This window comes from Protobothrops mucrosquamatus, unplaced genomic scaffold (genome assembly GCF_001527695.2).
Source record: "Protobothrops mucrosquamatus isolate PMUCROS unplaced genomic scaffold, P.Mucros_1.0 scaffold420, whole genome shotgun sequence".
Lineage (NCBI taxonomy): Eukaryota > Metazoa > Chordata > Lepidosauria > Squamata > Viperidae > Protobothrops > Protobothrops mucrosquamatus.
In genome coordinates, this window is record NW_015386749.1 from 344,870 (window position 1) to 370,303 (window position 25,434).

Sequence of the window (25,434 nt, forward strand, 5' to 3'; positions counted from 1 at the left end):
TTTTAGGAATAACTTATAACAATTAGTCTCAGGAAACCAATAAAGAAAAGATAATTCTCATTGGGTCCTGCCAGTTTTGGAATAATCGTATTTAATTTATTTATTGAAACATCTTTAAAAATTACGATGTGCCAATAATGAAAAATTAATGGGAACATAACATTGAAAAGGAGTATAAAATGAGCAGATTAAAATATGAAGGATAATTTGATTTTTTTTTTACTTCTTATCCAAGATATCTTTTCCACCTTAAATATTAATATACTGCAATTATACATTTTAAAACCTCTCCCATTTCATCATAAGTATATGATAGAAAGTGTTTTTGCATACATTATTTAGAAATATTTGGTTGATGGATCCAAAAATCCACCATTATTTCAGTGTGTTAGAGATTTTCCAGTCATTAGAGTACAACAGTCATCCTTAAAATAGGACTTATACTATTTACTTCTTGTCATTATACTTAGCATGGAGTTCAAAAGTATTTTTAGCAAATGTTATTAGATAAGAATGGTCTTAAGTAATTCTGTTATTAGAAAGGGCTATCTTGCTAACTACTCCAGATAGTAATGACTACAAATTCATCTCTGCCTCTACTTTCTTCTTCAAAGTGTTCTATTTCATGATCATTCTTAAAATAAATTTTGCATAAGGATGATGGTATCTTCATTTGGTTTCTGAGTATTCTCCTGTATGGCAATTACACATTAATCAACTCAATTTACTAATAATGAGTTTCTCTAAACATTTACTTGCTGGCATAAGAGGTTAAGAGAGAGAGCATCAAAATTAAGTGAAACAAAATTGTAATGCAGTCATTTGTAACTGTTCTAATGCTCTGACCTTGATATATGATCAAAGTGGGTATAGATATGGATACTGGAACTACTTTAAATTATAAGGGCCTTTGCACATAACTGTACATTTTATCTCCAGTGATGTGCAGATGAATTATATATCTTTGTCCTACATCTCAAGCTGCTTTGAATCTCTGTTCATTTTTCAAAAGCATCTGACTGTAGAGTATGTAAAAGTTGAGTTTCCTTTGAGTCCAGACAAGTTCTTGGTGACTCTGTGGATGTACCTGTTATTTCTGTACTGGGTAGTTTGCCATTTCCTTATTCCAGGATGTTTTCCAGTTTCTCACTCTAGCCTGCATTTCTTGTATTCTTGTAATATTCCTTTCCATAACTTACCAAACTTGAACTTGCTTAGCTTATAGTCTGCCTAGTGCTGCTGAGGGATGCATAGGAAGTAAGAAAACAATCTTTGAATCACATAAAGCCAGAGACCCACCTTTTCCAGATGGTATAATTAATGTGGTCTATCCATAGTTTTAATAGATAAATGAAAATTTACAAAGAAATAGTATTTCTCTGCTTTTCAACTTCTCATAAGGGATTTATTTTTGCTTTGATATGGTTCATTTGGATTAATTGTAAGTGCATTTGAACCACATTTCATCTGTGCTTCTAGTGAAATTAGCACAGATACACATAGAGACACATACACATACACATACACAAGGATTCCAACTCTGGATGACCTTCTTGTCCAATTTTTCCTGTCCTTTTCTCTCCTAAAGCTGTTGTGAACTACAGAGGCAATATAAGCAAAAAAATTAAAAAATTAAAAAACAACCTTTATAGTATGACTGATTTTCATATACCCCTATCTATGACCAGTAGTAGTTTAATGGGTTTAGGTGAGGAGGAGTATTAACTGCATTCCCATTTCTGCCATAGTCTCCTATCTATTTTAAATTCCCTTTTAAGGCATTATATTATATTTTTAACAGTAATATATATATGTTCTCTTTTTCCAGGTTTTGTGAATGATTCTATTTCCAAATGCATCGTGGCATTACGCTTGACAGTCATAGTAAAAGTCAGCATGTGTTTGCCTGGAGGAATCCAGTCTGATGGCTTTCAGTGTTCTGGGAAAGGCAAATGTATTACAAGAGCATCTGAGGTAAGAAAAAAGATAGTAATAGCAGAAGGAACATGGAGAAAGGGTGGAGGGATATCAATATCCCAGTCTTGACTTGTTCATCTAAGGCTGATTGAGACAAAACAAAGAATTGCAAGGATCAATTGCCAGAGAAGAAGCATGATTTGGGAGAAACCAGTGAAGGACAAGTGTTAAGGGTAGGTGTATGAGAAAACTGATAGTTGGTAAGCAACATGACACATTCATGAGACATTGCACGATGTGCTGAAAAGCTGCATATCTCCTCTGTGGGAAGTGGATCATTAGAAGAGCTTTGCTCTATCTTCAAAGCCAGCATTTGATTAGCACTCTGAAGCTTTTTAGAGATATTCTGGCATCCAATTCAGATCCCTGAAAACACCAGTATGGTACCAGAGGTATCCAAAAGTTGTATTAAAGTATAAATATAAATCAAATCAAATCAGATATAGTATTTGTCCTGGCTCTATCCACTATTCTTTTAGAGCAGGGCTCTTGGTGAATCAGCTCTCACCTTAGTAAATTCTGCATGCCAAGTTGTTGCATGAAATTTCTCACAACGTGCTTTCCAATATTTTCCCTTCTGATTTGCATGAGCTTTGGAAGTGGCTGATTAGTTGTTGCTTTGCAGCCCTCCCAATTCTATTTGGATTACATTGCTAATTATTATTTAATAATATTATATTTCCATGAAGCAGAAAGAATTAAGTATATGCCTTATACGATATTATCCATACTGATGTAGAAACTGTCTATACCCTTAGAAAATGAAAGCGGTTGCCAGGAAAAATCATAGCATTTGATTTGACTGCCAAAAAACAGTCAACAAAAGAAATAATTATGTGTTCAAGAAGAATAACGAATCTTTCTACTTTAGGACATGTACCACATGATTAAGAACTGTAATTCTCTATTGCTATAGTTTCAGTATTGTTTATGAGTGTTCTCTTTTCTTGCCCTTCATATTCAAGACTATAATTTTGGGACTAAAACTCTTCCTGTTTCCTATTTTTATTGAAAGCTTGCTGAAAAGAAAAAAAAAGGTTTTTGTCCTTATTCACCAGATGCATAAAAGATGGTGAATAATTAAACTTTGCTATTTTGATTCTTGGAAGGTGTTTTATGTGTGACGTGTTGCTATTATTGTTTGGCATGTTTCAGCCAAATACATTTAATCTCCCAGACAGCTTGAGGCATTGAATTGGGAAAGAGAGTGTAGTAAAGTCTGAGAGTTTTATGTACCATCAGCTTTTCTTAATTGTGAGTTAGTTTGCTTCAGGTAGAATTCCTAACACAGAAAGAGAATACAGTTTTTGAGGTTCTAGCAGTGACCTCATCAATTTTGAAATGAGATATTCAGCAATTGCTTAGCTTTTAATGTCAACATATATAGAGGAGCTCCAAATCTATGAAATCTGCAAAAGTTGAGTAGTAAGTTGAGAAGATAGTGCCAGATTCATTGTATGGCATATATTGTATTTTCATGATGTTTTATCACTTTGAATTTTACTAATATTCTCATAAAAATCACCAGCAAGAGAAGAAAATAAAAATTTTAGATAAGAAACTTGGAATTTTGTTTGATCTTGAAGAATCAAGCAGAATAATTGGATATATGTTTTGGAATATCATATATGTTTATGAATATATACAATAATGCAAAATCATAGCTACCAGTTCTTTAATTCATATACATTGAGTCCTTCCCAAGAATCTAGGATTTTGCAATGCATCAACCTAGTATATGTATGGATCCAAGCACTGTAATTGACAGATGGAAATTTGGTCAGTGCTCAGTTTTTCTAAGTGCTGTCCAAGATTTTTTTTGAAATGGCACCCAATGTGACAATAAACAGTGGGTCCACCACGGTTGCTTTATGTCATAATCTTTCAGCTTCAATTTTCCTTTGTAATTTTTTCAAATTCCTTTTCTTTTATTCATATTCTCATATGCTTTTATATTTTTATGGCTCATTGCATAGTCAGCCAGATGATCAGACTGTATTTGGCATTTTTATCCACCCATTGAGTCCTTCCCAAGGCCCTGGAATAGGCAAATGAGGGATAGGCAGACCTGGGATAGCAAGTGAAAAAAAATCTGTAGTTGTACTGGCTTCCTCCATTGCCAGCACCCTTACAATCTGCCTCTACAGACCGAGTTACTTCTGGCAAGGCTTTGATTTTTTTTTGTCCTGGATGGACCTTTGCTATTCTTCCAGTTCCCCTTCTGTGAATACTTTATTTCATATTATAAATCAGTGTTGATCTGCTAGCCTCTGTTCTGTTATTTGTGATTTTGGATGTTGTTCTCTCCAGAGAACAGCATTTGTTTCAAATATCCTGTTCTTGTTGGACTTGATCTGTAATAACAGATCATTATTTTTTTGTCTTCAATCTCTGCACACTTGCCACAAGTAAAACACCCTTCCTTCCAGTAGTTTCTCCAGCTGCTGGCCCTGGTTGCTCAGCCAACAGTCCTGAGTTTTGTAGCCCATTTTTCCTTAGATGTCCAGGAACTCAAACACCTAGTGCAGTCCTTATTGACCCAGGCGATAACTGAGCCAGAATGGGTTTCTGTAATTTACATCTGACCATACTTTTTATGGGAGAGACACTTTTTGTCTGATTTCTCTGGTGAGGCCTGTCCAGTATGGTTGAACCTCTGACATAGCTCTCATCTTCCTCAAAACACACAAGTCCCGTAACCATGTCAAGGTAGTGCCTCTTATTTTATCTTTTAATGCGTCTTGTTTTTCTGAAATTAATATTTATAATAAAAAGTAAGAAGTTATGTGAATATATAGGATGCTATGTTTTTCCTATATGTTTTTCCTAGATAGCAGTCTAATTATTGATCTAAGATAACCTGAATTCAAAAATCAATTGATAATTTGTCAGGATAATGTTTTAAGGGAAAGTGACAGTGTGCGTTCTTCTGGACTTGTGTACACTGTTTTGTCTCTAGCAAATATCTGTACTCTTTAAAATATACATTGCAAATGTCTCCTAAAGCCTGTTCTACCAAACTTACATCCTAAAAACAGATCAGCCAAGGTATTGTTAGCAAAAGCTATTATAAATATGCACTTGGAAATTCCATGCAACTATTTTCGATCAACAGTTTGAGCTTGCAAATAAGCATATGTGTTTACAGATGATCTAGTCTTTCACTAGACTAGCTCACCAAAAGCTTCTGCTGAATGTTTACTAAAATGAGACTATCATTTTGAGTTTTGTACTTTTGTATTTTTTCTGCAGTTTATTTTTTCATATTCCTTAAATGGCCAATTGGAATTTAAGCCAAGAAAATTTGATTCAAAGCCAGAATGAATAGTAATTTAATCAGTTAGCTTAATTAGACATGAGATGTTTTTTGACATTTTTTTCCCACCTACAATGAGACAGGCCCACAATGCCTCGGTAATTTTCCTACTCATAATCAGTTAGCAATATTGAATATCTTATCTAAATTAGCTATTAGGATTAGGATTCCTTTTTCCAGTTCTTTTTAGATAATTCTTTAATGGCGTGGTCTTTGAAGTTTTCCTTAGGTTGTTCATAAATGTCTCTGCTTGTAACACATATGTTTTAGTGTGCAAAGCACATTATTAAAAATGATAATTTAGAAAACATTTTGCGATAAATAGGCATAAAAGTTTCTTAAAAAGTGCCAGAACAAGGATAATGCTGATGCAGCTCAAGGTATTTTGAATATATACTCATATATTTTGTCATACAAATTAATCATTCAATATAAATAATTGGCCATTCTGAGTTAATAAAGCAGTGGTGGCGAACCTATGGCATGGGTGCCAGAGGCGGCACTCGGAGCCCTCTCTGTGGGCACACGTGCCGTTGCCCCAGCCTTGCCTCCCCCTGCGACCCCCTCTTCACCAGCAGCCCCCCTGGAGGAGAATTGCCCCTGAGCATGGCCCATGCAGAGCAGCGCAGCCAAGGACATGGCAGCCAGGCAGCGTAGAAAAGACTCTGCCCTCACACCCTATCATGCACAGTTGATGCTGTGGTGCGTGGGCAGAGGGCGTGGCTCCATGGTGCTGCTGGGCTGCCAGGGCGACCTGCAGCGGGCCCTGGCAGGGGTGAGTGGCCTTGTGGGCAGGCGGGGTGGGGACGGAGTGGGGGTGGGGCAGGGGGTGGAGTGGGGCTGTGGGCGGGGCCAGTTTTTGGGCACTCGGTCTCTAAAAGGTTCGCCATCACTGTAATAAAGAGTTGAAAATAGTAAAGCAAAGAAGAGTTAAACCTTACTTTCTTTAATCAAAGTTGCATTATCAAGGAAGTCACATATGTATTATACTGCTTGGTTTGTAACCTCTAAAAGAAAATGGTGCCACTTTCCAGAATGCCCTTAAAAGTTGCAAGAAATATATTTAATCTTGAACATTACCTATGGCTTGTTATAAATATCTCTTAATATACTACTCATTAGATTGATTCCCACTTTTTGGAAAACCATTTTGCTTGCATGTTTGCAACACTGATGTAGCAGATGTGCATTTAATATAACATGAAATATAATATATATATTCCCGAGAAATAAAGGTTAGCATAATTAAGCATTTTGGCTGATTTGCTCAAGATGCCTGAACACTTCAGCTCTCATTATGGTTATTTTTAACAGAAAGATATCAGTTGAACTGAATGTTAAGGCAACTTTCTCCATTAGGAAGTTACATACTTTCTCTGCACACCTAGCGGACCCTAGAATAAGTAACAATATCATAAGGGCTTGAACTTGACAGTTCCTTTTCAGGATCTTGAATTGCTGGATTTCTTCAGTATCAGACAGTTTTACAGGAAGCATTAGAGAACAGAAAAATGGAAAGGTGAATGTTTCAAATGACTGGCATGAGTAATGTAGAGCAATGTTGGACATGCTAAAGGAGGCCTAATGAGCCTAATCACAAAACATCTTGATTTCAGAAGAGAAGAAATTAATCAGGGATATTATGATATAAATGAAATTCAAATATTGAGGCTGAAGTATAAAGGGAGAATGTTAATATGTGTTAACATTTATGTGTCATTCTGACAACAGGACAATTGGGATAACTTGACAGTTTTTTAACTGAATACATGTATAGCTTAGGTACATCAGCCCACAAATATACATTTAATTATTTGTGGGAATTTTAATGCTAGAATCAGCCCATGTTTGGAACTATTGAATTTAAAGGATAAAAACTTTTTTTAAAATGGATGTCATTTTTCTTTTGGGCCATATGTCTCATGATAAGATCCAGAATAAGTGCACACTAGAGATACTTAAATTAATGTACCAATTACAAATGTCACTTTACATGGATCTCAATGGGATCAATCTGTGGGTTCTTATATATCAATCAGCCATGGAGATAGAGCTGTTGTTGATTATATATTCATATATATTCACACATTGATCCCATTAGTGTAGTGTTTAATATTATAGATATAGAGAATGTTAAATTATCACTTGTCTTGGACATATGTGTATATGTGAAAATAATGTAGCACAAGAGAGTCGTAATATAGAAAGCATAACAAAGAATCAGAAACAATTAAAGTGGACATTCCCCTTGGCAGAAGCTGACAGATCAATGCTGTACAGTCCAACAGCACTACAGCACATGGTTACACTTATTCAAAAACCAGAAAATCCAAATATCATTTACAAGGATGTGGTTGGTAATGACTGAAACCAGAATCTCGTGGTTTAACCACAAATGTAGATGTGAAGACAAAAGGAACTGGCTAGACTATTAAGACAAACAAAGAAATATAAATCATTTGACAGGGTATAGGCAATGACAGATAAACTCTGAAAATATCAAGCACTAAAAAGTAGGAACAAATAAGATTACTATAAAAGCCAGTGGTGAGAATTAAGACTGTCATGTTTACAAAATAATGTTATAAAATTTTATAAACTAGTTTCCCAAGGGCAAAGAAAAATAAAACTAGTAATAGAAACACATATTTCACCTGAGGTTTGGATAGCTTATTTTAAAAAGAAATTTGAGGATATTAAAATAATAGTTAATGGGTACAATTTATTACAATTGTCATTAAGATGTCCCCAAGTAACTGCTACAGAAATTAAGAGAATAATTTCACAACAGACAGTTGGCAAATATAGTCAGGAGACTATATGTTATCACCAATTTTTTTAAGGTATTCCCTGATTGATGGGCTTCTATGCATGCTCCCTTGTTTATTTATATCAATGCTCCTGGGCAAATCCCTTGGAAAAACAGTGTAGTAATTCCAATATTAAAAAGGGAGATTCCACAAAGCCTGCTAACTTTCACTCCAAAAGTGTCACTGAAATAGAGTGTAAGCTATATACAACATATATTTTAAACAAATTGATTGAGCAGATACAAGATAAATTAGAACAGAGGAACAGCAGGCTTCAGAAAGGTCCATATATTACTGTATACAGATGACATGGTACTCATATCAACAACATTAATTGGAATGAGAAGAATCCTGGCAGAATTTCAAATTTATTTTTAGGAAAGAATGCCTAACAGATAAATTATTCTAAAACCAAGGTAGTAGTATTTACTAAAAGATCCAAGAGACATAATGGACACTAGATGATAAGGAGATAGAACAACTGAGGTCATTGAAGTATTTGAGTATCCAGTTTACTGAAACACTTATCGTGAAAAATAAAGCATCAACTAAAACAATGGCCATGAGATCAATGACAGTACAGAACACAGAATGGCCATTGTTTTTGTTGAAGATATATTTTCCATGACAGTGTTTCAGTAAACCAGATACCCAAATAAATGTTGTGTGTGAAGACTAGTTTCCTATAATGTAAGATTATTGTTTTACCCTTATTGATGGAAGGATGGAACATCTAATCTCAACATTGCTGCTGTATACAGGAGGAAATGCTAATTCTGATCTCATTAATTTATTTAGGAACACTTCTAATTCAAAATGGTATAGGGTCTCCTGCTTAAACAGGGGACTGGACTAGAAGATCTCCAAGGTCCGTTCCAACTGCTTAAACAGGAGACCCTATACCATTTTAGATAAATGTTTGTTCAATTCCTTTTTAAAAGCCTCCAAATTTCTGATTTCAGTAAACTAAAAGAATTAGAAGTGTTCCTAAATAAATTAATGAGATCAATCTTAGCATCCCCTCATGTATACAGCAGCAATGTTGAGATTAGATGTGGATTTTGTATTATAGGAGACTAGTCTTCATGCACAACACTTATTTGGCAAAACAATCCCTCCATGAACAATTTAACAGTAATAGATGGGTGAATTTGTTTCTAAAACCATTTTCACAATTATCGCTACACCGTGAATAGCTGAATGACATAAGTTATCATACACTATTGAGGGACTGCATGTTTCTTTAAAGATTTTAGACAAGATGGAAGCTTAAGTTGGCTAAGTGATACCAATTTTTTTAAAGAGGCACAAAGAATGTCGTATTATTTACCGTCTTTTACATCCCATTCCCTGAAACAAGTTTTCACAGAACTTTGTTTTCAAACAATACAACAGCCTATTGGATGGAAAGGCAGAAGATTTGACCTATTATTATAATGTAAACTATATCAGGAACCTAGATCTAGATTCATTGGAAGTTTGTTTATCCAACTGAATCAGTCTACTTTAGAATTAAAAAAATCTTTTCCTTGTCTGATGTAGATGAACATGGAACAAAGCAAATTCATTGTTTGTAATTTTAATATTAGAGGGGATGTATTGAACTGATACGGATAATTTTATTTGAATTTTCCTAAAACCTGTGTTTCGAAAGCATGCAAATATGAGTAGATAAATAGATACCATTTCTGTGGGAAGGTAACACCCACTCTGTGACATCATGCTGGCCACATGACTGCAGAAATGTCTTTAAATAGCACTGGTTCAATAGCCTTGAAATGAAGATGAGCACTGCCCACTATAGTCGGCAACGATAAGTGGAGGGACTCCTTTTTTTATAGTTGCAAATAAATAAAAAATATATAGAGAGCAGTGTTGGACAATTTCTGCTATTCCTGGAAGGAACAGAATGCAAATATTAAGCAAAACAGTTCCTAAACAGTAAAAGATTAGTAGCTTCTGAAGCATCTGCACTTTGTTTGGACAAATAAAAGAGTGTACTCATTTGCATTAATAGAAATCAATTGTGGGTCTTTTGAGAAGCTACTTTGTTGAAGGCTTATCCAAAAGGTTTGCCTTGAATTAGGTGCATTTCAAGAGAGGGAACCTCATATTTAGCTCTAAACAGACAAATAATAGCAAGTTAAATAGCTTTAGAAGCAATATTTAGTGATTGTTAGAAACTGCTCATAAAGATTTAAATAATGATTATGACAATTTCTAGCAATCTTAATTCTGTGTTATTCAGATAAATGAGTACATGTAGCCAAAAATGTAACTCCATGATGAAAGAAAAATGGCCATGGAATACTTAATAACAGCTAATGATATCTAATCATCTTTGCATAATAACTTGTCAAAATCCCAGTGCTATTATCTATCTGCACTTCTGATCTTCAAGCACTGCGACATGTTTCATTGCCAATATTTTCTCAAGAATAAATTGTTCTTTTGATTTTAAAATAAATTGTTACTATATATTATCTTTTAGCATAGTCATCAGCCTCAGCTTACTGCTACTGGTATAACTATAGAACTGCAAGCCAGAAGAAATTATTGAATTTTAATTTCTTCATTGCTGTTCTCTGATATTTATGACACTTTAATTTGATGCATTTCTATGCCATATAATAACAGTAGCAAGGAAACAGTAGCAAAATATAGTTTAGTCACAAATAAGTCCTTTTGGGTATATTTATTCTTATTTAGGATAAGCTTTCATTCTAAGCATATAAGATCAGGAGATGAACTAATGTTTACTTAGTCACTGACCATGATGTGGTGCAGTTAAAATAATTAGACAGTGAATAAACAGTAGAGTTTAGTATCTATCTAAGCTACTTTGTGTACATTTATAACACTTATGTGCCATCAAACAGTAAATCTTACCTTTGAGTATACAGGAATGGAATTAGTTCCTGTTCTGGGCTATAATTACTTGGTGTTTTTAAGTATAATTATTTGGTGTTTTTAAGTAAACACTACATATTTTATTTGTATTATTGGGATAATAATGATATCTTAAGAAAAATAATAATTATTTATATGATCTAAAGAAAAACCAGAATATATTTATGTAGAACATTTGTGTTTACTATTAACAAAAACTACTGGAAACATACACCTGAAAATGAAGAGGTCAAGATCCTGTGGCATTGTAAAATAAAAAGTAATAGAAGACACCATATGATGATAATGATGATTTATAATTACAGAAAGAAAAATGTGGTTAATAGATATAGAAATACCATGAAATAATATTTGAAAAACAAATAACAAAATCATAACAAAATATTATGATTTACAAACTGGAGTTGAAAGATTTTGGAAGAAAAAGTAAACTATAATAGTAATAGTAGATGGAGCCATTGGAGCCATGCTAAAGGTATTGATGAATATTTGGATGTTTTTAATGTATTGTACTTTCCATCACCAACTTTTCAAAAACCCATTTTTTTGCAAGAACATTCCAACATACCACAATGATAATTCCTTGGCCTCTGGTTAGAATTCAAATAAAAAACCCCCACTCTGTGGTATAAACAATAATACTTTCTTATAGTGGAATCTTTGAAAATTTATATGGTGAAGATCCCGATAGATGATAACCCTATGTAAATGTGCAAAAGTTACAGTACAATTTTAAGAGGTTAAATTCAGGATTAGTCCAGTTAATAGTTGCTCAGAGATCTACATTACTTTTTAATTACTGTTTTCTATCGTTTTTGTCTTTTAAAAATATGCTGGGGAAAAAGTCTGTATTCATTATCATTTATAACTTGCTAAAATATACATGATTTCATAACGTTTATCCCTCATGCATGCTTTTAAAAATGCATATGCACCTGATGTATACTTTTCTTGGGGGGGGGGGGAATAAGAACTAGGAACGATGCGATCAGATTTTCTGAGGTAATGGACTCCGTTCTTGTGGATTGTGTTATTATATCAATACCAGTCAGTCACTATGTCTCAGCCCTGGGAAGCAGAAAAGGGCAAACCATTTCTGAAATCTTGCCAAAAAAACCTTGCCAGGGATTTCTCCAGTGAGTCGCCAGGAGTCAACATTGACTTGAAGGGACAAAAATGAATAAGAAAAATGAAATGATTTTGTAATGGTAGAATTTGCTAGTTCTTACTACTTGTCTGCCTCTAAGTGCATATAATGAAGGCATTCACAATTTCATTAGTTTGGATTACAGTAGCTATATGCTGTAATTATTACCAGGATTCTACAAATTTTCAAGAAAGGTGCAATATGTGGGAGTACAAATAGCCACCTCTCTGTTCAATTTAAGCAGCTACTTATTTTTCAAACATGCTCTTTCCAAAGCTACTCCAGTGGGACTCTCCACACATAAAATCTATTTATTAGAAAGCTCTGTGGATATAAGTATAAGGAATTAGATCAAAGATAGATGATAGATAAATAGATGGATAGATAGATAGATGATAGATAGATAGGTAGGTAGATAGATATAGGTAGATAGGTAGATAGATCAATCGATAGATAGATAGATAGATAGATAGATAGATAGATAGATAGATAGATAGATAGATAGATAGATAGATAGATAGATAGATAGATAGATAGATGATACCGTACACTATGCATATATATATAAACGAATTCAGCATATATATTCACACGTGTTCAAGTGAAATGCAGAGGCATTCAGACATTTACAAAGAAAAAATGCAGGTCACTTGTTAAAACTGTACTGATTAAATATATAACATAAACTATTGTATGCTACCTAAATGTTTACGCTATATCTACAATTATACTTGTGCTCTATGGTTGCAAATTCAGATTTTAAAAAAGCAAATTGAGACAAATGTTCCAGTCAGAGGAGGGATAAAAATTGTCTGACTCTCAAAGGGGTGCTTACTGTATATGTAAATAACTGTCTTCTTGCAAAAATGTGTGTCCTTTATTTCTTGTCCTTACCCTTCTCGGTCTTGTTCCTTAATCTTATTTGGTTGTTTGCCATAATTATGCTTTGCTTTAAGAATATTTTACATAATCAGGAACATGCTTTAAAAAGAAGCTTGGAGATTTCATTTTAAAGTAGTATGGATTTTTTTGTTCTAGGCAACATTTTTCTGTGACTGTGACAGTGAATACCTGGGTGTTTTCTGTGAAGAATTTAATGCCTGTCAAAGCAACCCTTGTCAGAATAATGGAACTTGCATGGATATGGCAGAAAAACATGTTGGAAAAAATTTCTCCTGTACTTGTCTTCCTGGTATGTTTTGAATCACATATCATTTGTACAGTGCTTAGGAGAGCAGAGCATCTCTTGATACTGAAGGGATAAGGAAGCTAACAGAAGAACTAGATATAAATTTATATGAGGATCCTGATACAAAAAAAGACAAATGTGTGTGTGTATGTGTGTGTGTGTTTACATATACATACACACAAAATACACAAAATCCTGTCAAAACCCAGCTTGTCCACATTTTTAACCTAGGGGCCAACTCCAGCTAAACTAATCTCGGAAACTGATTTACCTTGTATATGTGCACATGACATATTGTATCCTAGCAAGTCAGTCTCAAAGATGCTTTTTCAAGCATTACTGTTTATACAGAGGCTCTCTGGCACAAGGGAGGCACTTCCACTGAAGAAGGCGTCATGGATTCTCTTGGACTCTGTTCCTGCTAGAATTGCAAATGTTTGATGCATGGTGTAATTATAGGAACCAGTGGGTTCTGCACACGTTCTCCTGTTATACCCTAATTATTTGTCAGTCATATTGTGCTTATTTTCTGTAGATAGGAAGAAATAGACATTCTATCCACTTAATATATTACAAAAGGGAAAGTGACATTACATTAGTTATTTGGTAGTAATCTTAAGAGTGGGGGTACTTGCAAGCCTCATCCAAGCTTGATAGGAAGACTATATGTTAGTCTTGGTGTAATTTGTGCACTGTTTCATGCAATAGTATATCTCTGTGACAGGTCTGAATGTGCCATTCAACTAAAAGCTTTTGTGAAAAAAAGTAATAAAAGTACTTCATGTGTACAAGTTCGCTTAGTTCCTCTATCCATAGCAAGTGTCAACTACGATAGTTTACATCTATGCAATATACAATAATACAATGCTGGATGGGGCATGCAGATGCTTTGAATAGCTGGAAGGGTGATTTCAAGGCAATAGATTCCAGCTTCTCCAGAGTATTTTAACATGTTTTGGTTAAAGTGTTAAAAAAACTGCAAGAGTGTTTGATGGAGCTACACAAAACATGGCTGGCAGGGCCAAATAGTAGAATTGTGTAAGCTGTCATTGATTTGATGGATGAGACATTACACAACACATCTTTGAGTGTATTATTCTATATTTTATGTTGATTATGATTATGTTTATTATGTGTTTAATAACAATTGTACATTGTTTGCTACTATTTGGGGAGGGAAGGTTTATAATTAAATCACATACAACATTGTAATTACCAGAAATAGGAAGTAACAGATACAGTACATATCACTGATGCATTTTTTGTTTAGCAGTTGCAATTAATTCCTAGTTTCCTGGGAAAATAAGTAGTTCCAGAAGCACAGTTTCCTTACAAATGTTTGAATGTGTATTACATCTGCATTAGCCTACATAACAGAATGAGATCAGCAGACAAGAAAATGGGGTCAGGTGGAACTGCATAGATACTGTAAAACCGATGATTTATTCAGTTCAGTTCGTGTCTGTCTCAGTCTCTCCTCTTTTCTTTTTAAAGACAGAGAAAGGGACTTCAGATTTGCCCACATATAGCAAAATTGAGTTATATAGCAAACTGTGACTTTCAGTGGTATAGAATTTCTGACACTCTAGCCAGTATAATTACTTGGCAGGAATAATGAATTTTGAAGTCCATCAACATACTGAGGTTCACAATTTTATATCCCTATATGAAAATAATTGAAGAAACTCCCATGTCTTTTCCCCATAATACCCCAATTCTTCTGTTATCCTAGAAGTACTGAATTGTGTTTTTATATATTTGATGGATAAATTGGAATAAATTGATCTGCTTAAGTTGAAAACTGTATAGTACAGTACCCTCTTCTTTTTTTTACAAAACATATTAACTTTTCAAATCTGAATTCTGTTTAAGTACTGCAAACAGGAAGATGTTATCTTTTAATGTATAAATACAACATTTAGAAATATTCTTATCAAGAAATAGAGAAATACATGTATACACACACAAATAGACACACATGCACAGAATTTAATAATGCCTGAAATTATATTAGCTAGAAAGCCTGTTTGATTAAAAAAATGTCCTGCAATTAATTGTAAAGTAGAATTACGTGAATAACATGTATTATCAAGGTCAAAGCAAGTGAAAAACCATGTTAACTTAGCAAGAAGAAGTAACAGTTTGGCCAACACATTGTATGAGTCTTAAAAATGGAAAACCGCTTAGTCACTGGAAAAGAACTGTTAGGTGTACTGCAAACATTGTTATAAAGAAATTATATCTTTAATTGGAATGCTGATGGTCCTAGGTTTGTTATGAGCCAGGCTTGGATTAGAAATCTGAGTTTAAAAGAAACCAAAGACAACTACTATTCTAAGCAACATTTCCAAGCCTGGATCTTCTCACTCCCTGAAAACCTAACCTCATTATATATTACAAGTATCACTTTTCACCCAGCATCAGTGTTGAAGCATGTTGTAGATTGTGTTTGACTATTTGAAAGAATGGTAATATACATAGAACTAGACTTTAGGGTAAATTAGACTTGATTTGAAAGTAAAGAACTATGAAAATGAAGTGGCAACGTATATGTTAGGAAATTTAATTAGTTGGCACTTTCTATACCATTGCCATTATTATTCACTGTGTTATTTACGTTTTCACTGATTAGGAATTGTATTTGTACAGACTTTAGTATCAAGGTAAGTGCTTCAGTTTAAGATTAGATAGATAATCTACTAACGTATACTATTTTTACGTTAGCAATTGTCACATGCAAGTATGCATTTCTGAGTAATGCATACTTCAAATATGCACTACGTATCATAGTTACATATTAACTTAGTTTTAATTTGAATGGGAGTATGGTCAATTCTTTGTGATTACAACAAACTCTTTAATATAGGAACATTGTTTTGGATGCTATTATAATATGCAAATGACCCATCTATTAATACAATGTATTTTCTTTCCCATATGTTTTTTAAAATGATTTTATTATGCTGAAGGATATACTGGGGGAATGTGTCAGTCAGAGATTGACTATTGCACTCAGCAGCCTTGCCAGAATGGAGGAACTTGCTATTCCAGTAGCAGTGGATTTAATTGCCAATGTCCAGCAGGTAAGCAGTAAGTTTCAGTAATACTTAAGAAAGTACATATTTTTATAAGGATGTGGTTTCTCTCTTGCCAAGATAACTAGATATAGCAATAGCACTTAGACTTGTATACCACTTCACAGTGCTTTACAGCCCTCTCAAAGTGGTTTACAAAATCAGCATATTGCCCCAACAATCTGGGTCCTCATTTTACCGACTTTGGGAAGATGGAAGGCTGGGTCAATCTTGAGCCGGTAAGAACCGAACTGCTAAACTCCAGGCAGCCAACAATCAGCAGAAGTAGCCTGCAGTACTGCATTCTGATCATTGCGCCACCCTGGCTCATATACTGTATATGCATATGTGTGAATACAAATCAGAATCTTCTCTCCAATTATAAGGAATTCTTGTCATCTTGCTGATGACCCAGCTCATAGATCATTTGGCAAAAATCTTTATGTCGCCTTCAGTATGGAGAAAGGCATTCCTTCTCCCTGCACAAAAGAAAATACTTTCAATTACCAAGTGGGAACATTGTGAGAATTATCACTTCACAATTTCATCCAGTGGTGGATTCAGCTAGTTCGCACCGGTTCGGCAGAACCAATACCTAATTTCAGTTTAGTTCAGTGAACCGATTATGATTAATCTGCGCAAGCCGCCCCTTCTGATTCCCTCTACCACCCTGTATCCCTCCACCAGCCCTCCTTTGCTGCCACTGCACTTTTTTGCACACACTTTCTTGCCATCCTGCATCGGCCGTCGTCTCTCTTCTCTGTTCTGGAAATGGCAGCCCCGTTTTCTGCTGCTTTCCTGCTGGCAGAAGGGAGGAAAGGAAGGATGCTTCGTATGGAAGGATGCTAAGCTCCGGGAAAACTACGCCAGCTGGAGCTGTGCGAGAAAGGCCAAGCTCCCCTTCCCCGATGGTTCTGCAAAGCCCTTGAGAAGTGGATCTGCTTCCCGTAGGGTTGGCCTCAGCACCCACTTCGGATGGCAAACAGAAGAGCTTTGCTCTTTTTCTCCAGGAGGCCCTTTGAAATTGTTCCCCCCCCCCCTTTCATTTTTCTGCCTTAAAATCCAGAGCAGACACGTTTTCCTCCTGATCATCTGAGGATAGAATAGCTACCGGTATGATTTTTGACTATTCTGGATTTTAAAGCAGAAAAGTGAAGGGGTGGGATGGGGGCAATTTCAAAGGGCCTGGAGGAAAAGAGCAAAGCTCTTCTATGCTGTCCAAAGTGGGTGCTGAGGCCAACCCTGCGGGAAGCGGATCCACTTCTCAAGGGCTTTGCAGAACCATCGGGGAAGGGGAGCCTGGCCTTTCTCACCCAGCTCCAGCTGGAGTAGTTTTCCTGGAGCTTAGCATCCTTCCATATAAAGCATCCTTCCTTTCCAGAAGGATGCCATTTCCAGAAGGGAGAAGGGAGAGCCTGGCCAATGCAGGATAGCAAGAAAGTGTAGACCAGCGGAAGGAAGGAAGGAAGGAAGGAAGGAAGGAAGGAAGGAAGGAAGGAAGGAAGGAAGGAAGGAAGGAAGGAAGGCAGACAGACTTAAGGACACCCAGAGAGGCGAAGGAAGCTACTGTAAGGCACCATTCTCCCTTTGTCCCTTTCTTGGCTGGGAAGAAGGCAGCCCATATGGGCTGCTGCTTCGTGCAAGCAGGTGCGTGTTGGCGATGGAGAGCTGGCAGAGGGATACCAGGGATGGTGGAGGGAGCCGACGGGAGGCTTGCGCCTCCCAGTCACGGCGCAAGCCATGGGAGAATTGGAGGAGAAGTAGGTGGCAGCTGCCGCCAGGTAGGTGATCTGTGGGGCAAATCAGAGGCGGCAGGGGTGACGAGAACTGAAGAAAGCCCCTCCAGCAGCAGATGTGGCTGATGCGCAGCGGTGGTAGAGCCTTTTGCTGTCACTCCCCCCTGGCTGCAAAACAGTGGAGGGAGACTGGTTAAGGTCCATCCTCCGTAGCATGGCCGTCCACCTCTGGAGGAGAGTGAAAGGGAAGAGGCGGGTGGGCAGCTGGGTTATTGAATTGGCAGGGGGAGATCACTGAGCGGGGAGTGGTCTGGATGCGGGGGCCCTGAAGTAAGCAGGTGCGGGACACATGGGGCAATTCTCCCCCTCCCTAGCTTGTTTTTTACGCGTGTACCTCTTAAAGGGTTCTGTGATTTCAGAGAGAACCGGTTGTTAAATTATTTAAATTCCACCACTGGTTTCATCTGCAGAGAAAAAGTTGTTAGGCAGAGGCAAACACAGCATAGCTCTTGTTATCATGTAGCTATGGGACTATCATGGGAGCTAATTTGTCCTTTGATGAATAAAAGTGAAGTATATGTGCACATACATGCATGTTCTTTGTGTGTTGCTGTGTAAGCAGTTATTTAGGTAGTGTGCTGCAATAAATAATGAGTGAGTGTTCTCATGGCTAAAAGGGACTGTATAAGCATATCTATTAAAATTCTTCTGTTGACTTTTGTTTATAGAGCTATCAATGTTTCAGATAACATTGTGAATTGATTTTTATTTGTTGTAGCTTGCATCTGGTTTGAAATAGCTTTTATATAAATAGCTTTTATATAAATTTACTCCTAAATATAGATACATCTACTCAATAACAATTTTATATTAGGATTCTGTAGGCTGAGAATTCTGGAAGTTGAAATTCAGCATATCTAAAAAGATCTTGTTGAGGAAAACTGCTGAATGCTGACAATTAAAATATATTTGCAATAACATACTGTAACATTAGTGTTCTACCTGTCTTTAGACTGAAGCCAGTGGTGGGATTCAAATATGTGAACAACCGGTTCTCTTTGTGGATGCCGCCTCCGAAAGTCCATTCTGGGCCTGGGCAACAAAAAAATAGCTACTGGTTCTGCCAAACTGATGCGAACTGGCTAAATCCCATCACTGACTGAACCTCTATACTATAATCAGTAACCCATTTACCAATTGTGCTACAGCTTGTGAATGGAACAACCCCAGTAATTTAAATAGAGAATTTTAGATATTTTTTGGCTCTTCCCAAGAGATATATAAACAGTAACAATGAATAGTGAGATACTAAAACTGAACCTAAACTAACTGGCTTTCTTAAAGTATCCTATCAAAATCTGTGTCTAAAATATATGAAAAAAAATGATGGATGAGTTCTCATAATGAGTTGGGATTTTTATCCTAGATTTGATAGGTGATATGATATGATATTTAGACATTAAATATCTTCGTACTTAGCCAAAGTTGAAGTAGATGACACCTTCTATCATTTCATCTCTATTAGTGAGAATTAGATCCAAAATGGCTAATCCCCTAGTTCCCCTCTCTACTTTTTGGGAGACAAAGTTGTCTGCTAGGTTTGTCAGGAATCTGTTTGATCTTCCACTTGGTGCAGAGTTTGTCTCCCAGTTGATGTCAGGGTAGTTAAAGTCCCCCATTACTATTGTGATATGCTTCCTACATACCTTAGATAGCTGACTAGCAAAAAGTTCATCTATTTCCTCTGTTTGGTTGGGTGGTCTATAGTATACACCTATGGCAATGTCATTTTTTCTCCCTTTTATATTGACCCAAATGCATTCAAGACAGTTTTCATCATTGTTGTGCTCTATTTCTGTAGAGATGTAGTTATTTCTTATATATAGAGCAACTCCACCTCTTCTTTTATTTGGTCTGTTTTTTTTAAAGTAACTTAAATCCCTCTAGCTGTGTGTTCCATTGTGGGTTTCATCCCACCATGTTTCCATAATGGCAACAATATCATATCTGGCCTCATTAACCTGAATTTCTAGTTTACCCTGTTCATACTCTGTGCATTGGTGTATAGACATTTGAGTCCTTTATGACTGATCCTGTGTTTACTTTCTACATAACCTGTGTGGTGCCTGAGTTCCCCTATTGTCTTACCACCTATTTGGTTAGTGCACTTTGTGTGGCACTCTCTATTGAAAGCTTGATTTTGCTTGACAGCATGGTTGATACTCTTGTCCACACACACATCTATGTTACATGCACTGATAGCCCTATAGTTTTTAGATTGCCGGGGACAGGGATGTTCTGTATTAATTAACTCACTGTCCCCGCTGTTTAGTTTAAAAATTCCTCCAGAAAATCTGTGAATTTATAGCCGAGTAACTCAGTTCCTTTCTTTGATGGATGCAAACCATCTCTTTTGTACATTTTTTTCATTGGACCACCTACTGATATCGTGACTAATATATCCAAAGCCTTCCCCTTTACACCACTCCTTTAGCCACATATTGAATGCTATACGCTGGCCTTTTCCATTTTGCTCCTTATACACTAGTAAAACCTCTGAAAAAGTAAGCCTACAGTCTGTTCTGCTAAGTTCCTGCCCCAAGCTCTGGAAATCATTCTGCACAGAGAGTACATCTTTTTGGAACAGATCGTTAGTGCCAAGATGTACAATAGCCTCCACATCACAGTCCTTGCTGGCCAATTGCTTAATTGGAACAAAAAATTCATGACCAGAAACAATAATAAATAAGAGCATTCTTAGAGCATGAAAAATGTATATCATAAATCTAAGATCACTAGGTTATAAGCCACTATTTTGAGCCGGAGGAAAAGTGGAAAGTAAAATTTTGAAGCAATTAAATTAGAGAAGATACAGAGGGATACTAAAAATAGTATGATAAATAATCCATAATGTTTCATATTAAGCAACTCCTGCTTACAGATTTCTATAATTCCTGTTGAGTACCTTTTTCAACTGTATAACATATTGATGAGAATAGCTAAATTTCATTCAGCTTTCTTTTTTTATTTCCATCATTCTGTGTCACTTTCCAGCTGACTGAGACTGAAGCTTTGAACCTAACTTATGTTTTAAAATTGTTTTCGGTCTATCATACAACTGATGGCACAAACCATAATAAATATGGTTGAGGCATTATATGGAACAATTAATAGATTAAAAGGTAGTTAGAAGGAAGAAACCTATCTGGGACTATCACTGGTTTTGATTCTTTGAAGAATGTTGTTTGTGGTAGTAGACATATGCTGCTATAAAGGATAACTTGAGGATTTTCCTAGAATTTATAATACTCCTATATAATTTTATATAGAGGTGGTGGGGATGTGTTCTACCTATGTGCATGTTATTCTTCATTTCACTCCAGTCTTTTTAATCTATTCTCCCATGTCAAGATTCAAGTTCTGTTAATGTCAATTAATGGTTGATGGCTAATAATCCACCTCACATTTCCCTAACTGCTAAAATCCTCTGGTGCTTAACCAAATCAGGTCCAAAAATTTCCCAGAATTCCCTGCAGGAATTAAATATGTAAAGGATATTCCATTTAGATGATGTAGTAACTACGAATTTACAACCTGTTAGGGCAGCTGAAAATTACAATTCTTTTTACTTTGCCACCCCTTATTACTATTTGACAATCTCATCATTTCAAACAACTAGCATCTGTTTTAAATGAAAAAAATTCTTCATTACTATTTCTACTATAATTTGTGTCAACTACTCTTAGCTTGTCTTGATATGAAATGGTAAACTTATTTTATAACATTAAGAAACAGTGGAATGGTATGAATTTAACTGATTGTTGCTTTCATGTATGTATTTCTTATAACCATAGAACAATATGGTATGACGTATTTCCAAAAAAATCTTTCCTTACAAGAGGTACAAAATATCTTGGGTGTTCAGCAATATAATATCAATTCATACTGCCAAATATTAGTATCTCAATGTGTATCAGTTTGTGTTTTAAGATAATTTTATTCAGAACATTCTGCTTAAATATCTGTAAGACAAATGACGTAGGAGATGAGCAAGTTTAGCTGGAGGGTGGGGTTAAACATGTAATTAGTTTGGCATCATTGCATAGCCACAAGAGTTCTGAATCCCTCCCACACACACGTGAATTCTATTGACTCTTATCTAACACTAATTTAGCTTGGGCTGTTAGTTGCTCAGGTTCTTGTGTATAGATGGCAAGAATAAACTTTTAGTGCTTTGAACTCAACTGCTGCTCCTGGTTATTTGCACTTGACAAATAATTGCTTGGAATTTGGAGACAGTCTACAAATCAGGTCCATTTGTATCTTTTTAGGATTCCTGGGACCAACTTGTGCAGAAAAAGTCGATTATTGTGCTTCATTTCCTTGTCAGAACAATGGGACCTGTTATCCAGATCGATTCTCCTATTCTTGCAGCTGCAGTCCAGGTTTTACAGGACCTACCTGTGCCCACCTGATTGACTTCTGTGCTCTGAATCCTTGTGCTCATGGCAGTTGTCGCAGTGTTGGAACAAGTTATAAATGTCTCTGTATTCCGGGTATGTAAGTCCTTGTCATTTTCTTTCATATCTTCTTTGCTGTTAGCAATATCTAATTAAAACTATTTTTATTTTCCTGTTTTAATAAATGCGTGCTGACAAACTGTTATTGTCTATTAACTTTGATAACATTTATGCAGTCTGGGTTTAATGGAAGAAATAGATTGAGCACTTGGACATGCAAATTACTCTCAGTATGGTATATTCTTTGTCTGAAAGATTTATTCATAACTGTAGGCAAGCTTTATTTGTCAAAGGAGTTAAAAAACCTGAATCAAGTGATCACAGCTGTACATTAAATTATGTTCACAGAAAATTAAATCACATTTTGTATTATCATTGCCTTACATAAAATCCATGGACTTGTAGGTTTTATGAACAAGTAATTTGTTGGATCCTGATATAGCTAGTTGAACCTCACTGAATTTTAGTGCGAGCTAACTTTATTTAGCTTTTTATCTAATTTCTGATAACTTAGGCTACATTCAAACATAAAGTTCCTCTCATCTTGTAGCATTCCCTTTAGCATTTACTCAGCATCCCCCTTAATTTGTCCTACCTTTCTCAATTTCTCTTCCATTGCCAGCCTCTGCATTCAGTTTTCTACACAGATTATTGCAAGCACGGCCATGAGGATTTTGTACACTTAGACACATCCCTTTAAAGACAGAATTAGATTTGAAATTCAGAAACATCAGAATGTTCCTATTCATTGGCTTTGTTCAGAACTGCAATCAGAAATTCTATAAATATTGTGCTGAAATTGAGAGAAGGAGGATTATATCTGGACTCAAACAATTAATAGAAGAAATCATTGCTGGTTTATAAAAGAAATAGACTCATAGCCCCTTGTGCCAGCAGACTGGGAGAAAGACATCCAGAAGCTTCAGAAGAGGCCTTGCTCTAATGAGCTCACTAATAAAGCACAACTGGAGGGTTCGATTTCAACTCTCAAGATTCTGTCTTTCACCCCTAGTTCTTGTCATTAAACTCATGAAAGAAAGTCTGTGTGAGGTTTGCTCCCTTGTAAGGTACTTGTCACTGTAATTTACAATAAAAACTGTTATAGCTTGATTCATAAGGACAGTTAAAGCAGATTAATGTGTAAAGGAATTACTACGCCTACAAAGTAATTGTTTGGACATTATCTGCAAGCAAGCTGCCAATTGTTTCATGAGGCTCTTTTTCTTTCTCAGAATAGTGATGTGAACTAGAGAAATAGTTAGAATAAAATATATGTTTGCAGAACGTTACATACTACATACCAAGGAAAATCTTTCTTCTATTCCAGATGGGAAAAATGTGCAGATAGGTAGAGGTTAAACATTTTAAACAATGTTTAACTATAGAATATTGTTGGATACTTGCTCTCAATAATGTGTTTGCATCATTGTACGTTATCTACATTTTTGCTGAATTACTGATCTTTTTCTCCCTATTATGTCACTCAGGAAAACCAAACAAAAGAGAAATTTAAAATGGGCTGATTATAGTGATGAAATGTTCATAATAATCATCAATGGGCCCATCTGGAAGAGCTTTGTATTCATCCTATCCATTATGCGATGTCTAATTGTTAAGTATTGTAATGAGCTGTAATGTAGGATTGTCTTTGGAAATAATCTGGACATTTCAGTTACTTGAAAATAGGCTGTTATCAGGGACCATGAACTGGTACCATTTCTCACTTACTATTAAAATATCCCTAATTATGTTTCAAGTTTGGTTTAGAATATTGCTATTTACCTTACCTTTGCTTCTTAAGGCAAAGAGTTTCAAAATTTTGCAAATTTTGTTTCCTTTTTTAAATTTTTTTTTAAGTTTGTTCATACGGCGAAAAGTCTTTGGTGAAAGATTATCACTAAAATTTCAGAGATGTCCTCATTTCAGAATTTATAAAAGAATTATGAGGCTAATTCTTCCTCTTTTGTTCATCTGTTAGGGAAAAGTACTTCTATACATTCTTACAGACCTTCAAATATTGAAGAATTTCATTAATATTTTTCAAAGTTCTTAAATGTGAATCTTGTTTTCAGTGTTTTTATGACTTAAAACATCTTCCCCCACAAATGAGAGGGAGACAACGCAACCTAAGGGGATTTTTAATCAAATTTTTAGTCCGGGTTTTAGGGGGTTCCAGGGAGAGGGGTGGGCAAACTGAAATTAATTCTCCCAGGCCGGCTGAAGGCCTCGGCGAGGTGGGCGTAGGTCCTGGAATTGGGGAGGGTCTGCCTAATAGAGGGCAATTCCATTAAGACTGTGTATGGGAGGGGTAGATATGGCGGGAGCAGAGGGCCATATCACACTAGGGGAGGGCGCACCTGCTGTTTACGAGCTGTGGCGCGCTCCGGCCCCCATGGCTCTTCTTGCAACCTAGAGGGTTTAGGATCTCAGGGCCTGGGCTTTCGGCTGATGCTGTGTAACGCCAGGTCCACGGTTAATAAAGCCCCCTCATTTATGATTTGGTATCGGAGGGGGAGGTGGACCTGGCGGGTATTACGGAGACCTGGCTGGGCCAAGAGGGGGGGGTGCCCCTCGTTGAAATGTGCCCGCCAGGTTACCGTGCATTTCACCAGCCGAGAGCCCAGGGTCGGGGTGGGGGGGGTGGCGGTTATTATTAGGGAAGGCCTGGATCCAAGGGAGACCACTGTGCCGCAGACTGCCGGTTGTGAATCCCTAGGTGTGAAGTGGGGTCATGGGAGGCAGCAGGGCGTGCTGA

General features: G+C 36.2%; 1 protein-coding gene across 1 annotated transcript in view; it reads left to right on the forward strand.

Annotated features, from left to right (window-relative positions):
* Window positions 1-25,434, forward strand: part of DNER (delta/notch like EGF repeat containing) — a 53,284-nt gene that overhangs the window by 9,879 nt on the left and 17,971 nt on the right. The window contains exons 5-8 of the mRNA XM_015816303.1: window positions 1,829-1,974; window positions 13,199-13,352; window positions 16,319-16,432; window positions 22,491-22,715. Of these exons, the coding sequence (XP_015671789.1) occupies window positions 1,829-1,974; window positions 13,199-13,352; window positions 16,319-16,432; window positions 22,491-22,715 (639 nt within the window). The remainder of the gene's footprint in view (window positions 1-1,828; window positions 1,975-13,198; window positions 13,353-16,318; window positions 16,433-22,490; window positions 22,716-25,434) is intronic.